The sequence below is a fragment of the Haliotis cracherodii genome, unplaced genomic scaffold, assembly GCF_022045235.1.
Source record: "Haliotis cracherodii isolate W230 unplaced genomic scaffold, xgHalCrac1.p SCAF_22, whole genome shotgun sequence".
NCBI lineage: Eukaryota > Metazoa > Mollusca > Gastropoda > Lepetellida > Haliotidae > Haliotis > Haliotis cracherodii.
The window spans coordinates 6606383-6621092 of NW_027266278.1; the positions used below are offsets into that span (position 1 = coordinate 6606383).

Here is a 14710-nt window from a genome sequence, read left to right on the forward strand (position 1 = left end):
CATTGTAATAATCGTTTGTAAATTGGAATACATGCGCTTACCAACAACAACAGTTGACCTAATTAGCATTTTATTTTTTATGAAAATGAAGTAAGACAACGTCCCACAACGTCGGGGTAAAATCAAACGCAGTTAACAAAGTCACTAAACCTGCCCACCCGATCCATTCACTCGCCTCTTTGTTTGCTTAGCATGGGCGTAGGTAGCTCGAGACCAATCCTAACCTGGAATCCCCAAATTGTCCATCACTCAAATGCAATGTATTGATTGCATCGAATGAATGGATCTCTGAAAATACGCGATGACACCGAAAAGTAATACTAAAAATGGAAGATGGCAGTTTGTGTTAGGAAAATGCTTATAAGTAGGTGCCTAGTTTTAAGGCATCGAGATATATGTAAAATGGCGCAGGAAGATGGCAGTTTGTGTTAGGAAAATGCTTATAAGTAGGTGCTAGTTTTAAGGCATCGTGATATATGTAAAATGGCGCGAGAAGATGACAGTTTGTGTTGAAGAAAATGGTAATAAGTTGGTGCTAGTTTTAAGGCATCGTGATATATGTAAAATGGCGCAGGAAGATGGCAGTTTGTGTTGAAGAAAATGTTTATAAGTAGGTGCTAGTTTTAAGGCATCGTGATATATGTAAAATGGCGCAGGAAGATGGCAGTTTGTGTTGAAGAAAATGTTTATAAGTAGGTGCTAGTTTTAAGGCATCGTGATATATGTAAAATGGCGCAGGAAGATGGCAGTTTGTGTTGAAGAAAATGCTTATAAGTAGGTGCTAGTTTTAAGGCCTCGTGATATATGTAAAATGGCGCAGGAAGATGGCAGTTTGTGTTGAAGAAAATGTTTATAAGTAGGTGCTAGTTTTAAGGCCTCGTGATATTTGTAAAATGGCGCAGGAAGATGGCAGTTTGTATTGAAGAAAATGCTTATAAGTAGGTGCTAGTTTTAAGGCATCGTGATATATATTTAAAATGGCGCAAGAAGATGGCAGTTTAGGTTGAAGAAAATGCTAATAATTAGGTGCCTAGTTTTAAGGCCTCGTGATATATCTAAAATGGCGCAGGAAGATGGAAACTTGTGTTGAAGAAAATGCTTATAAGTAGGTGCCTTGTTTTAAGGCCTCGTGATATATTTCTCTTTTCTCTAACGGTAATGTTTAGCTATGAAAGTAAGACAATCTATCTTGACAGATTCACTATTATCAAAGGGTGTTCTTAATTTATTTTGAGTATTATTTCATGTTGACTCGGGATCCATATTAATGTTAGTTTGTTTGATTTCAGATGGGAAGTATTACGTCACGTTACGAGCCCTGAACAAGGTCGAGTATGGAGGACCGTTAGCGACTACAATCTGTCACACAACGCCTCTTGGCATTGATAACACACCACCGTTTTTATATGAGATCTATAATATTTCCTACAACGAAGATACATTCACCATTAACGCGCAGTTTAACGCCAGGTAATTTTTAGTGTTTTTTTTTTAATTCCGGTTCAACAAACAATTAGATCAATAGAAGTCTGACTCAAAATCGTTTGTACAATGAACGTCATGTTTTAGTTTAAATATGATGTTTTTCATACGTTTTTAAAACAAACGCTGTCTCACCCAATCAATAACCCCTTTACAGAACAAGCACTAACGTGATTGTTTGAATATATACTACTCGATCTTTGCTGGTGTTAGGGGGTATCCAGGTGACGTCTGACAGTAAGTGAGTGAGTGAGTTTGGTTTTACGCCGCTTTTAGCAATATTCCAGCAATATCACGACGGGGGACACCAGAAATGGGCTTCACTCATTGTACCCAGGCCATGTCGGGGAAGCGAACCCGGGTCTTCAGCGTGACGAGCGAACGTTTTAACCACTAGGCTACCCACCGCCCCCGTCTGACAGTAACTGATTTCTCGGATATTGTGTCATGGAACAGAGTCCTGTGAAGCCACATTTCAACTTGGTTAAACATAAATACAAAGTTCGAATAGCTGTTGTCGCGCTACGTCACAGTGAGAACTATCTCACTATTCCTATCAAATGGTTAGTAGTATATCATGTACTAATGTATCACAGTGACCCGGAGTCCGACATCAGAGAAGCAGACTTGTGTCTGGGGCAGACCAAACGTGACTGTCATCACATGAAATGGCAGAGATCCTCGCACAATGATGGCGATATCACCCATCAGTTCCAGATCCCAGGTGGAACTCCTGTCTGGATTAAAGTCAGGGTCATCAATAATGGTGAGTTATAGCTTGTCAGGGTCATCAATAATGGTGAGTTATAACTTGTCAGGGTCATCAACAATGGTGAGTTATAGCATGTAAGGGCTATAAGCAATGGTGAGTTATAGTATGTCAGGCTCATCAACATTGGTGAGTTACAGCTTGTCAGGGTCATCAACAATGGTGAGTTATAGTATGTCAGGGTCATCAACATTGGTGAGTTATAGCTTGTCAGGCTCATCAACATTGGTGAGTTACAGCTTGTCAGGGTCATCAACAATGGTGAGTTATAGTATGTCAGGGTCATCAACATTGGTGAGTTATAGCTTGTCAGGGTCATCAACAATGGTGAGTTATAGTGTATCAGGGTCATCAACATTGGTGAGTTATAGCTTGTCAGGGTCATCAACATTGGTGAGTTTTACCTTGTCAGGTTTATCAAAAATGGTGAGTTATAGCGTGTAAGGGCTATAAGCAATGGTGAGTTACAGCTTGTCAGGGGCATCAACATTGGTGAGTTATAACTTGTCAGGGTCATCAACAACGGTGAGTTGTAGCTTGTCAGGGTCATCAACAACGGTGAGTTACAGCTTGGCAGGGTCATCAACAATGGTGAGTTTTAATAACACGCCTCTTCACAGTGATGAAAACCTAGTGAATAATAGCAACTTATCACAACCAAAACATTCACCTCGATATATTTAATTGCTTGAAAAGTCCAGTACACATACCATTATTAACAGCGAATTTCCCAGAGGTTATAACCTGCAAGATAATTAAGAAAATCACACTTTGATATTTTCAAAATAATGGGGAAAGAGTTGATTCCCAAGTTGAAACACGGAGGAGAACCCAGATTTTCGGCACGTGCAGAGCTTAATAGTAAATTGTGAAATCAGTAAATAACCAAACAAGATCAATGAATAATCAATAGTATATTAAATTGAAACACGGGTTAGACTCACAGTCCTACAGGGCAGTACAATGGGTCAAAATAGGTGGCAGCGGGAACACATAGACGAGAGAATTTAAGCCTTATCAATACAGGGCAAATATTCATACAAACCTCATACTATGTGATAAAAAATGTTTGTTTTTCAGTTGATTTGGGGAAAGTGGGGGTGTCCGACCATGCGATCGTCGTCGACACATCACCCCCTGAACCAGGCATAGTTTATGATGGACCTGTCTACAAGCTTGACCTCAACTTCACCAAAGATGCCGACGAGGTAAGGTCATTTGTGATTTCCACGGCAGAGATAAACATTCTTCACATATTAACAATTGATATTCTGGATGAAATATCAAGCACCTTTGATTCTTTTGTCTGTAATATTGTATTCAGTGCAATTCCCTAAATTTAAATATATGTCTCCGCATCTATAACAGATATGCGCAAACTGGGTTGGGTTTCATGACCCTGACTCTGGTATTTCCCACTACGAGTTGTCGGTTCTTGATGACACAAACACAACGATATCCGAGCCGGTCAGTCTTGACCACAAGACACACGAGACCTGTCTCCAACTGGACCCCGACCAGAGGCTCGAACACGGCAAGGCCTACAATATCTATATCACCGCATTCAACGCTGGCCACAAACAGCTGAACGTATCGGCAATGTCAGATGGAGGTAATGTAATGTCAGATGAAGGTAATGCAATGTCAGATGAAGGTAATGTAATGTCAGATGAAGGTAATGTAATGTCAGATGAAGGTAATGCAATGTCAGATGGAGGTAATGTAATGTCAGATGGGGGTTGTGCAATGTCAGATGGAGGTAACTGTCAGATCGAGGTAATGCAATGTCAAATGTAGGTAATGCAATGCCAGATGGGGGTATTGCAATGTCAGATTGAGGTAATGCAATGTCAGATGAAGGTAATGCAATGTCAGATGGAGGTAATGCAATGTCAGATGTAGGTAATGCAATGTCAGATGAAGGTAATGCAATGTCAGATGTAGGTAATGCAATGTCAGATGGATGCAAAGCAATGTCAGATGGCGGTAATGTAATGTCAGATGGAGGTAATGCAATGTCAGATGGAGGTAATGCAATGTCAGACTAAGGTAATGTAATGTCAGATGGAGGTAATGCAATGTCAGATGGGGGTAATGCAATGTCAGATGGATGCAATGCAATATCAGACTGAGGTAATGCAATGTCAGATGGAGGTAATGCAATGTCAGACTAAGGTAATGTAATGTCAGATGGAGGTAATGCAATGTCAGATGGAGGTAATGCAATGTCAGATGGAGCAAATGCAATGTCAGAGAGATGTAATACAATGCCAGATAGAGATAATACAATGTCAGATGGATGCAATGCAATGTCAGATGGAAGTAAACAATTTCAGATGGGCACTGTGATATTAAGAAATTGTAAGAACATACATTTGGAGTGTATGTGAATAAACTAGGCGTCATGTGCAGATCTCGACATATCATATTCTGTTTACAATAAAATCTCGTTAGCTGTACGTCTTGTGGGCAATTTCGACACAACATATACTGTACACATTAAATTCTCGTTAACTGAACGTCTTGTTAGCAATTTCGACACAAAATATACTCTATATAATAAATCTGCGTTAGCTAAACTATTTGTGGACAATTTCTACACAACAGATACTGTATACATTAAATTCTCGTTAACTTGGTACCCCGACGGCACAGCCCATTTTGCATCAGTCAGCAGATAATTTGCCTGACCAAGGCTCGAGTATCTACAGGTCGCCGTGATATGCTGAAATATGGTGACAACAGCGCCACACAGCATTCAGTCATTCACATTAAACATCCTTTGGTGTTTATTTGCTCTAAATCTTCATAATTATTCCAGTGATCGTGGACCTGACTCCCCCGGTGCCGGGTGAAGTTGTTGACGGTATACGGGATGGCTTTGACGACGTTGAGTTCAGTACCCACGTTGCCACAGTAGGAACCCAGTGGAGGAACCACAGTGACCCCGAGTCAGCCATCAGAGAATATGCAGTACAGATACTCAGAGCAAAGTAAGTGAGAAGTAAATCACTGAGGAACTATAGTGACCCCGAGTCAGCCATCAGAGAGTATGCGGTACAGATACTCAGAGCAAAGTAAGTGGGAAGTAAATCACTGAGGAACTATACTGACCCCGAGTCAGACATCAGAGAGTATGCGGTACAGATATTCAGAGCAAAGTAAGAGGGCAGTAAATCACTGAGGAACTATAGTGACCCCGAGTCAGACATCAGAGAGTATGTGGTACAGATACTCAGAGCAAAGTAAGTGGGAAGTAAATCACTGAGGAACTATACTGACCCCGAGTCAGACATCAGAGAGTATGCGGTACAGATACTCAGAGCAAAGTAAGTGGAAAGTAAATCACTGAGGAACTATAGTGACCCCGAGTCTGATATCAGAGAATATGCAGTACAGATACTCAGAGCAAAGTAAGTGGGAAGTAAATCACTGAAGAACTATAGTGACCCCGAGTCAGACATCAGAGAGTATGCAGTACAGATACTCAGAGCAAAGTAAGTGAGAAGTAAATCACTGAGGAACTATAGTGACCCCGAGTCAGACATCAGAGAGTATGCGGTACAGATACTCAGAGCAAAGTAAGTGAGAAGTAAATCACTGAGGAACTATAGTGACCCCGAGTCAGCCATCAGAGAGTATGCGGTACAGATACTCAGAGCAAAGTAAGTGGGAAGTAAATCACTGAGGAACTATACTGACCCCGAGTCAGACATCAGAGAGTATGCGGTACAGATACTCAGAGCAAAGTAAGAGGGCAGTAAATCACTGAGGAACTATAGTGACCCCGAGTCAGACATCAGAGAGTATGTGGTACAGATACTCAGAGCAAAGTAAGTGGGAAGTAAATCACTGAGGAACTATACTGACCCCGAGTCAGACATCAGAGAGTATGCGGTACAGATACTCAGAGCAAAGTAAGTGGAAAGTAAATCACTGAGGAACTATAGTGACCCCGAGTCTGATATCAGAGAATATGCAGTACAGATACTCAGAGCAAAGTAAGTGAGAAGTAAATCACTGAAGAACTATAGTGACCCCGAGTCAGACATCAGAGAGTATGCAGTACAGATACTCAGAGCAAAGTAAGTGAGAAGTAAATCACTGAGGAACTATAGTGACCCCGAGTCAGACATCAGAGAGTATGCGGTACAGATACTCAGAGCAAAGTAAGTGAGAAGTAAATCACTGAGGAACTATAGTGACCCCGAGTCTGACATCAGAGAATATGCAGTACAGATACTCAGAGCAAAGTAAGTGAGAAGTAAATCACTGAGGAACTATAGTGACCCCGAGTCAGACATCAGAGAATATGCGGTACAGATACTCAGAGCAAAGTAAGAGGGCAGTAAATCACTGAGGAACTGTAGTGACCCCGATTCAGACATCAGAGAATATGCAGTACAGATACTCAGAGCAAAGTAAGTGGGAGGGTAATCACTGAGGAACTATACTGACCCCGAGTCAGACATCAGAGAGTATGCTGTACAGGTACTTAGAGCAAAGTAAGTCATTGTGTGTACGGGTGGGGTGGTGAGGACACTGTGGGAACTCTTGTGGCCCCGAATATGCTGTACAGATACTCGGGGCAAAGTAAGTGGGAGGGAAATCACTGAGGAACCACAGTGACCCCGAGTCAGACATCAGAGAGTATGCAGTAACAGATACATGGAGCAAAGTAAGTGACTGTGTGTACGGGTGGGATGGTGGGGCCACTGAGGAACTATAGTGGCCCCGAATAAGCTGTACAGATACACAGAGCAAAGTAAGTGGGAGGGAAACATCGACCTTCTGCTCTCGGGGCAGACATTCTATCCACTACACCACGTCATGTACAGAGCTACACACAACAAGTCTTTATGTTGAATCCGACGGAAGCTCTTGTATAAAAAGATGTTCATGTGTGCATTCGTTCATTGGGCGAACACGAGGAACACGAATTAATATAAGCAGATTGTAATTAAGTATGCATATTGGAGAACAAATCATTAAGACAATGTCGCTGTCTCAACCCTTCAAATTGCTTCGAGAGTATTTATGGTTTGAATGCATAAAATGCTAACTTAAGGTTTATGCAATTATGAAACGTATTCTACATACATGTAGATGAGTACCCTGGTGTAGCGACTATGTTCTAAAGATACATTTTGCCTTTGTGTATTTCAAATGTTTCAGAAATCCTGACTTTGCGGTAGCTCCTAACTTTGAGGTAGTAAAAGACTGGAAGACTCTGGGCAAAGACGTCAGCCAGATCGAGTGGCACAACTTCCACCTGAACCATCAGGACGTTGTCAAGATGAAGCTGAAAACCATCAACAACGCCCTGGGGACTGTAGAACAGACAACAGATGGGTTTGTAGTGGATCTCACTCCGCCCAGGATGGTGTTCCTAGGTGATGGACGTGAACAGAACAAAGATGCGGAGTTCCAGGTGAGGCTGTAGCGGGATGCCACCGGTAGTGAAAACTGATGCATTAAGCAAACATTCAACCGTTTACTGTCCCATTGTATAATGAAAACTGACGTATTAAGCAAACATTCAAACGTTTACTGTCCCATTGTATAATGAAAACTGATGCATTAAGCAAACATCCAACCATTTACTGTCCCATTGTATAATGAAATCTGACGTATTAAGCAAACATTCAACCGTTTACTCTCCCATTGTATAATGAAAACTGATGCATTAAGCAAACATTCAACTATTTACTGTCCCATTGTAAAATGAAAACTGACGTATTAAGCAAACATTCAACCATTTACTGTCCCACTGTATAATGAAAACTGACGCATTAAACAAACATTCAACCGTTTACTGTCCCTTTAAGGAGGCGTTTGGGGTATATCTACTTTTCATTATGATTGACACCAGTGTTAGGCTCTGGATCTTAGGTTCTCTGAAACCGATGGAAAACATTGTTATTTCAGCTGTCTAACACCACTGTCGAAGCCAACTTTGAGTTCATAGATGAAGAATCTGGATTGGATCATTTCAAGTACAGGGTGTATCAACTGTACCAAGGGTCAAAACATCAAATATATCCGGGTTGGTACATCAAATATATCCGGGTTGGTAGGATGAATTTGGTCATACGAGTGGTTGTAAACTATACACCTGGGAAAATGTTAAGCATCGTTTCCTGTATGATTCAGTTTAAAAATCGTATCCAGTTAATATTTTCTAACGAAATGCTTTTGTCCTTGTTTTCAAAATGACATAGTCCTTATGATTACAACCGGAATCTAGTATCTCACAACATGCTTTGTAATTGTTCCGTGACAATAGTTATTTGACTACACTTTCAATTGCTCCATCTGCTTCTTTGCAGCATAGGAAATGGTTCATGTTTATGGAAAATGACACGGTCAGCAGGTGTTGGGCTAATTCACAATAAATAACACCCAATTTCTGATTGAAACTATACTGATAAATTAGTTATTCATATTGCATTATAGCCCTACAATTTCATACAATATAGAATCTGGAAAATGGGCGATTATTAGCGACCCCAGCATCCATAGCCTCAGTCAACCAGGGCTAAGGCTCAAGCCAGGCGCCCTGTATAGTGTGAGAGTGGGAGCTGCCAACAAAGCCGGGGCCGTGGCCGCCTATGACACCAATGGTGTACTATTGGATAATACTCCACCTAAGGTAAGAATGCTAATTTAGTATTTAGATAAAAGGTAAATAAGCAGGTAAAAGTAACAAATCTGACCATGACTCGACGTCGAATAGAATTTTGTTCAAAGCTCAGAAAAGTAATAGAAATGTAGTCTAGATGTTAAATCATTCTTTATTTCACTCATTCCCGAAAGAGGTATGCCTTCCTCATTCTTCTTGATGTACCACGCCTTGACGATTACTTTCAATCTGATAAATCACGGCGGGGTACACCAGAAATTGGCTTCACACATTGTACCCATGTCGGGAATCGAACCAGGATCTTCGGCTTGACGAGCTTACGCTTTAACCACTAGGCTACCCGACCGCCTCACTCACTCACAACTTGCTGCATTGGTTGATCCTCTTCAATAGGGACATGCCCAGATGTGTGAGAAATGATGTCAAGGAATAGATTACTTATAACGGTTTTAATGTGATTCAGATGAAGTGGGTGTATGCTGGTATCCTGTCCGGCAATGTGGAAGAAGTCATCGATGGCTACATAGTTCAATCTGACTCACGCGGTATCAAGGCCACGTGGTTTGCCACAGACATTCATAGTGGTATCAAGTCTTACATGGTCGCCGTTGGAACAAGTAGAGGTCCGTTCTACGTTGTTATGACTTATAATACAAATGGTCATAATGAACACATGAAATAGTTTTGTAACGTACATGTGATTCACTTCAAACGTGTATTGTCAGAAATGTGTCTTTCAGGTGGAACCGATATTCTAGATTGGAAGGATGTTGGTTCTGATAGGAACAAATACGTTGATGGTTTGACCTTGACCGTGACTGACCTTGACACGATGACCCCTGTTTACTATGTGTCTGTGAAGACGAGCAATGGAGCTGATCTGACTAGTGACGTCATCACATCAACCCCCATCAGGGTAGTGGTGCAGGATAAGACAGGTTCGTAGCTTCATTTATCTTCTTCATCATCCTCATCACCATCATCGTAATGTCCCTCCTATCGAAGTGGAAAGCCATACTTCGATCCCCTGGCCGCCTCATAACAAAATATGTTAAAAGATTGTCCTCGTTGTTTCCCTGCCTGGCGTTTGCCATCATGGGCATTAAACAAGGATTGGTTGGCTGTGAGCTATCTCAGTAGGCTAGCTCCATTAAACCGACATGTATCCGGACTTGTTCGAACATACACACACAAACATGTCCGTGCACGTCGCTATATGAGTGAAATAATATTGAACGTAATGTTAAATCCCATGTTCACCTCACCTCACCTTATCCTGTCTACCAGTGGAAGAAGGGACATCTTGGCATTTCCTCATACGCGAACACTGAAAAAAATCTCTATCCCAAGGTATTGTCATCGACGGCGCCGACTCGACCGAGAGAGCTAACTTCATGGGCATCGGTAGCGACATTGACTACCAGAAAGACGCGGGAGTTGTGACGGTACAGTTTGCCGGGTTTGAGAGCCACGAGCACGGTGTGACGTACTATGACTGGGCGGTTGGCACGACACCTGGTGGCGAGGAAGTGCAACCGTTCATCATGGCGGGTCTCATACATGAAGAATCAGAGACCAATGTTCCTGGAAATGGTAGGTTAAAAGATTTACGGTTTGGGAATGCAATGTGATATAGATGAAGACATGATATCAAACGGCATCTCAGGAGCTAGGGTAGACGGAGACACAATTATTTTGTACTATCAAGCCCTAGCAATGTTTCCCTGTACGTTAACTTCATATAATGCATGTGCATGATGGTGATCAAGAACATATCTGTTTACTACCTGCTAAACATGGCAATGTCTCATGTAGGTATCTCCAGCATGGGGTTTGGCCAGGCTGTTCTACCTCTGTCATCCGGCACGACATACTACACCACAGTCCGTGGCATCACCAACGCAGGCAACATCCTTGAATCTACGTCAGATGGGTTTACTGTTGATATTACGCCTCCTGCCATCACCATGGAAAGGTAGACATCTTGTAGGGAATATACGGATATTGACAATGAAGACATGTATATTTTGTCAGGAAGATATCATTCTTGCATTGTTAACTTTAGCTCGCATGATTCAGAGCAAATTGACCCCATCAAAATGTACTGTCAACTAACCATTGTTCATTTTTCACACATAGTTTTGAATAACCAGATCAGACTGACCAAGGCAGCTTGTAACTGTACACCTCAAGTGTCACTCGTAGCTTTGACTCAGATTAACCAGATCAGACTGACCAAGGCAGCTTGTAACCGTACACCACAAGTGTCCAAAAAACCCGCTAAGCACTGTTCAGGTTTCACTGACAAAGACGACTGTACGACCATCGAGGACAGACTTGCTTCAGTGATATGTACTGTAAACTAATCATTGTCCATGTTTCCCCCGCAGCTATGTCTCTGAGGGTAGCCTAGTGGTTAAAGCGTTCGCTCGTCACGCCGAAGACCCGGGTTCGATTCCCGACATGGGTACAATGTGTGAAGCCCATTTCTGGTGTCCCCCCGCCGTGATATTGCTGGAATATTGCTAAAAGCGGCGTAAAATCAAACTCACTCACTCACTCACTCTGAGAACAATCATAACACCCTGGTCTCAAACGCTACGTACGTCAACTAACTAAACTTGCCAGCCTGCACTCGTGAAACATGTCAAGTTCGCGTTCCAATCTGCCTTGGTCAGTCTGATCTGGTTAATCTGAGTCAAAGCTACGAGTGAAACTTGAGGTGTGCGGTTACAAGCTGCCTTGGTCAGTCTGATCTGATTAATCTTAGTCAAAGCTACGAGTTTTCCCTCGAAGCTATGGCTCTCAGAACAACCAGAGCAACCTATCACCAACGCTATGTACGTCAACATAAACGTTGTCCATGTTTCCCTCGCAGCTATGGCTCTCAGAACAACCAGAGCAACCTCTCACAAACGCAATGTACGTCAACTAAACATTGTCCATGTTTCCCTGGCAGCTATGGCTCTGAGAACAACCAGAGCAGACTGACCCCCACCACGACACTGTACCAGACTGAGGTGGACTCCATCTCCTCCTCCTGGAGAGCTGCAGACAGTGAGTGTCCAGTCAAGAAGATGTACTACTCTGTGGGGACCTACCCCCACGGGGAGGATGTCCAGCCCCGGACTGAGGCGGAGATCCTGCTGACCGGTGAGGGGGCGCTACCCACTGGCATCAAACCCACAACTGATGGTAAGAACTGGCAGGGTCCAGAAACAAAAATAATGAATTTAATATGAGAATATCAAGATTATTCACCCTTTATGAGAGGGATCAAGACTGATCATCTACTTGCAAGCAAACATACGTATACTTGATTAAAAAATTAAAAAACCGTGTGATGTTTATGGAACATGTCAGTTTTATTAATGATGTATTGCATTTACAGGCAAGCCAAATATATTGACTCTAACAGCCGAAAATGAACTGGGATTGTCTGCTAGTATTATCTCCCCTTACCTTGTTGTGGACCTGTCATCACCAGCCGAGGGTGTCCTGACCTGTCCACCATTTATTCAGGTAATGCCTGCAATCAAATAGCAATGGTTTCATTAATAAGAAACATAATACCATTTGCAATAAGGATAAATTCTTCATCGACAGAAGGCAGATATAAGTCATTTTGTAACTATTATAATCTGATGTAATGTAACAATTATGATATTTTATTTATTTGAAAAGATGTTGTTAGTTATGTTTAGATATAATCTCACCTTTGATTTATGTAATGAATGTTAAAGCCACATTTACTATTATATTCGTTCCATACATGTTGACAGCCAAGATCTGCCGTGGAGTGCACATGGACAGGGTTCTACGATGCCGAGAGTCAGGTTGTAGAGTTTGAGTTCGCTATAGGCTCCCATGAGGGGCTGGAGGACGTCGTAGCACCTGTCAAACTGCCGGGACATGCTGCCAAATATCTAGTCTCAGGTACAGAAAGGACAATTATGTTTGTTTGTAAACATAATAATTTTCACAACTGGGTGCACTAAATCGTTTTTCAGTTATAGCTGAAGTTTATATTGGTGTACGCATAGTGCATGTGTCTGTATTTGCATGTTCAGAGTCATGTTCATGTGAGAACAACCAGTGCAGACTGACCCCCCCCCTGGATATTAAGGTGAGTGAGTGAGTATGGTTCTACACCGTTTTTAGCAATATTCCAGCAATATCACGGCAGGGGACACAAGAAATCAGCTTCACACATTTTACCCATGTCGGGAATTGAACCCGGGTCTTCGGCGTCACGAGCGAACGCTTTAACCACTAGGCAACCCGACCGCCCCTTTTAAGGTAAGAATGGTCTCTCAGCTATCTACTACCATGTGGTAGGGTTGCATCAGGGTAAGGGTGAAAGGACTTCGTTGACAACATGTCGTTTATTGATGCTCATGACATAGGTTGGTTTGTCGGACACATACTCGATTATATATACCGGTAGTTGGAATATTGCTGAATGGGGCGTAAACAACACAAAAACAAACATTTCTATTTTCTAAATATTTTATGAATTTCTTTCAGATACCCATATGATACATATTTTTCGTTTTCATGCGAAGGCTTAGCTGGTGATCTTGTCCATGGTAAGAGCTACTACGCCAAGGTCAAGGCCATCAACCAAGTTGGAATGACGTCATCCAGCAGCTCCAACGCCATGTACGTGGACACCACACCACCGGCGCCGGGCACTGTGGTGGAGTTGAAGTCTGTCTACATCATCAACGTCACCGACGAGGTCATCACCGAGAAACTCAACACCTACGAGTGTGACACAGAGGAAGGTAGATTCATAAACACATGCTACTGATATAGTCGGAATTGTACTGTTGTCTAAATGGTTAAGGAAAGGGCTGTGTCGGTTTCAGTTTTGCATTATGACTCTGAACATGTAAATAGATCTAAATACAATGAAATGCGCAAAGGGCATTATTGTCTTCTTTAGGCAAATAGCCCAACATTGCTGCACCGTATTCGTGAAAGGGTCAAATGCAACCCTTCACATTTAGTACAGAGGCAAAACTGTCATCTTTCCTTTTCCATTATCTTGTTCCAAAGCCCTTCGGGGAAACGGGTGGCCCAGTCGTTTAAGGCGCCGCCATTCGCTGTGCAGAGTTGCGTCCCTTGGGCACGCCAGAAACCTATGATTGTGGGTTCGAATCCCGGTTCGCCCCGATCATATTTCTAGGTTTGTCAGCACCATACCCGTGCTCGTGGGATTCACCGAAGTGGTAAACGTCTGAGACCTGCATCACTGAGGGCTTTCCTCCCACATGAGGCTGACACGCCGTCATATAACTGGAATAATGTTAAAAGAGGCGTTAAACCCAACTCACTCACTCACTCACTCCAACGCCCTTCACAATCCATGATTTTGCATACTGATAACAGTTCGACAGTATTCTATAAGGGTACTTTATAGCAATATATACTTATGTTACAAACTTTCATATGTATTGGCTCTGTATTCGAGTATCAGGTCATGTGTGTACATATTTCTGCTCTGAAAAAAAGGAAATGGACCCGAATGTATACTATATATTCACGCTGGTGCTTTCAATTGTTGTATTTCATTATTGAATCTGTTGTCCACAGACTGCCTGGCTATAGACGCGGTGTGCCAGGAGTCTCTGTCCACTGTCAACGTGGCCTGGCAGACCTTCACTGATGACGAGACGGAGATTGTCAAGTACGTTATGCTGACAGTCATTAAATATGTTCTTCTGCATCAAAATAAGCTATCTTACAGCAGCTAAATATGCCAGTATTTAAGCATCCAGCGTTATGTACTATCGTAATGATTTCATAGACCA

At 42.3% G+C, this 14710-nt stretch overlaps 1 protein-coding gene across 1 annotated transcript in view; it reads left to right on the forward strand.

The window, feature by feature from the left end:
* The window catches only part of LOC139471500 (uncharacterized), a 147211-nt gene that overhangs the window by 84897 nt on the left and 47604 nt on the right, over nucleotides 1–14710 (forward strand). The window contains exons 91-107 of the mRNA XM_071253857.1: nucleotides 1290–1470; nucleotides 2079–2248; nucleotides 3332–3459; nucleotides 3620–3863; nucleotides 5073–5244; nucleotides 7427–7682; nucleotides 8180–8297; nucleotides 8731–8903; nucleotides 9358–9517; nucleotides 9635–9832; nucleotides 10245–10487; nucleotides 10710–10869; nucleotides 11854–12089; nucleotides 12286–12416; nucleotides 12677–12830; nucleotides 13460–13681; nucleotides 14493–14586. Of these exons, the coding sequence (XP_071109958.1) occupies nucleotides 1290–1470; nucleotides 2079–2248; nucleotides 3332–3459; nucleotides 3620–3863; nucleotides 5073–5244; nucleotides 7427–7682; nucleotides 8180–8297; nucleotides 8731–8903; nucleotides 9358–9517; nucleotides 9635–9832; nucleotides 10245–10487; nucleotides 10710–10869; nucleotides 11854–12089; nucleotides 12286–12416; nucleotides 12677–12830; nucleotides 13460–13681; nucleotides 14493–14586 (3040 nt within the window). The remainder of the gene's footprint in view (nucleotides 1–1289; nucleotides 1471–2078; nucleotides 2249–3331; nucleotides 3460–3619; nucleotides 3864–5072; nucleotides 5245–7426; nucleotides 7683–8179; nucleotides 8298–8730; nucleotides 8904–9357; nucleotides 9518–9634; nucleotides 9833–10244; nucleotides 10488–10709; nucleotides 10870–11853; nucleotides 12090–12285; nucleotides 12417–12676; nucleotides 12831–13459; nucleotides 13682–14492; nucleotides 14587–14710) is intronic.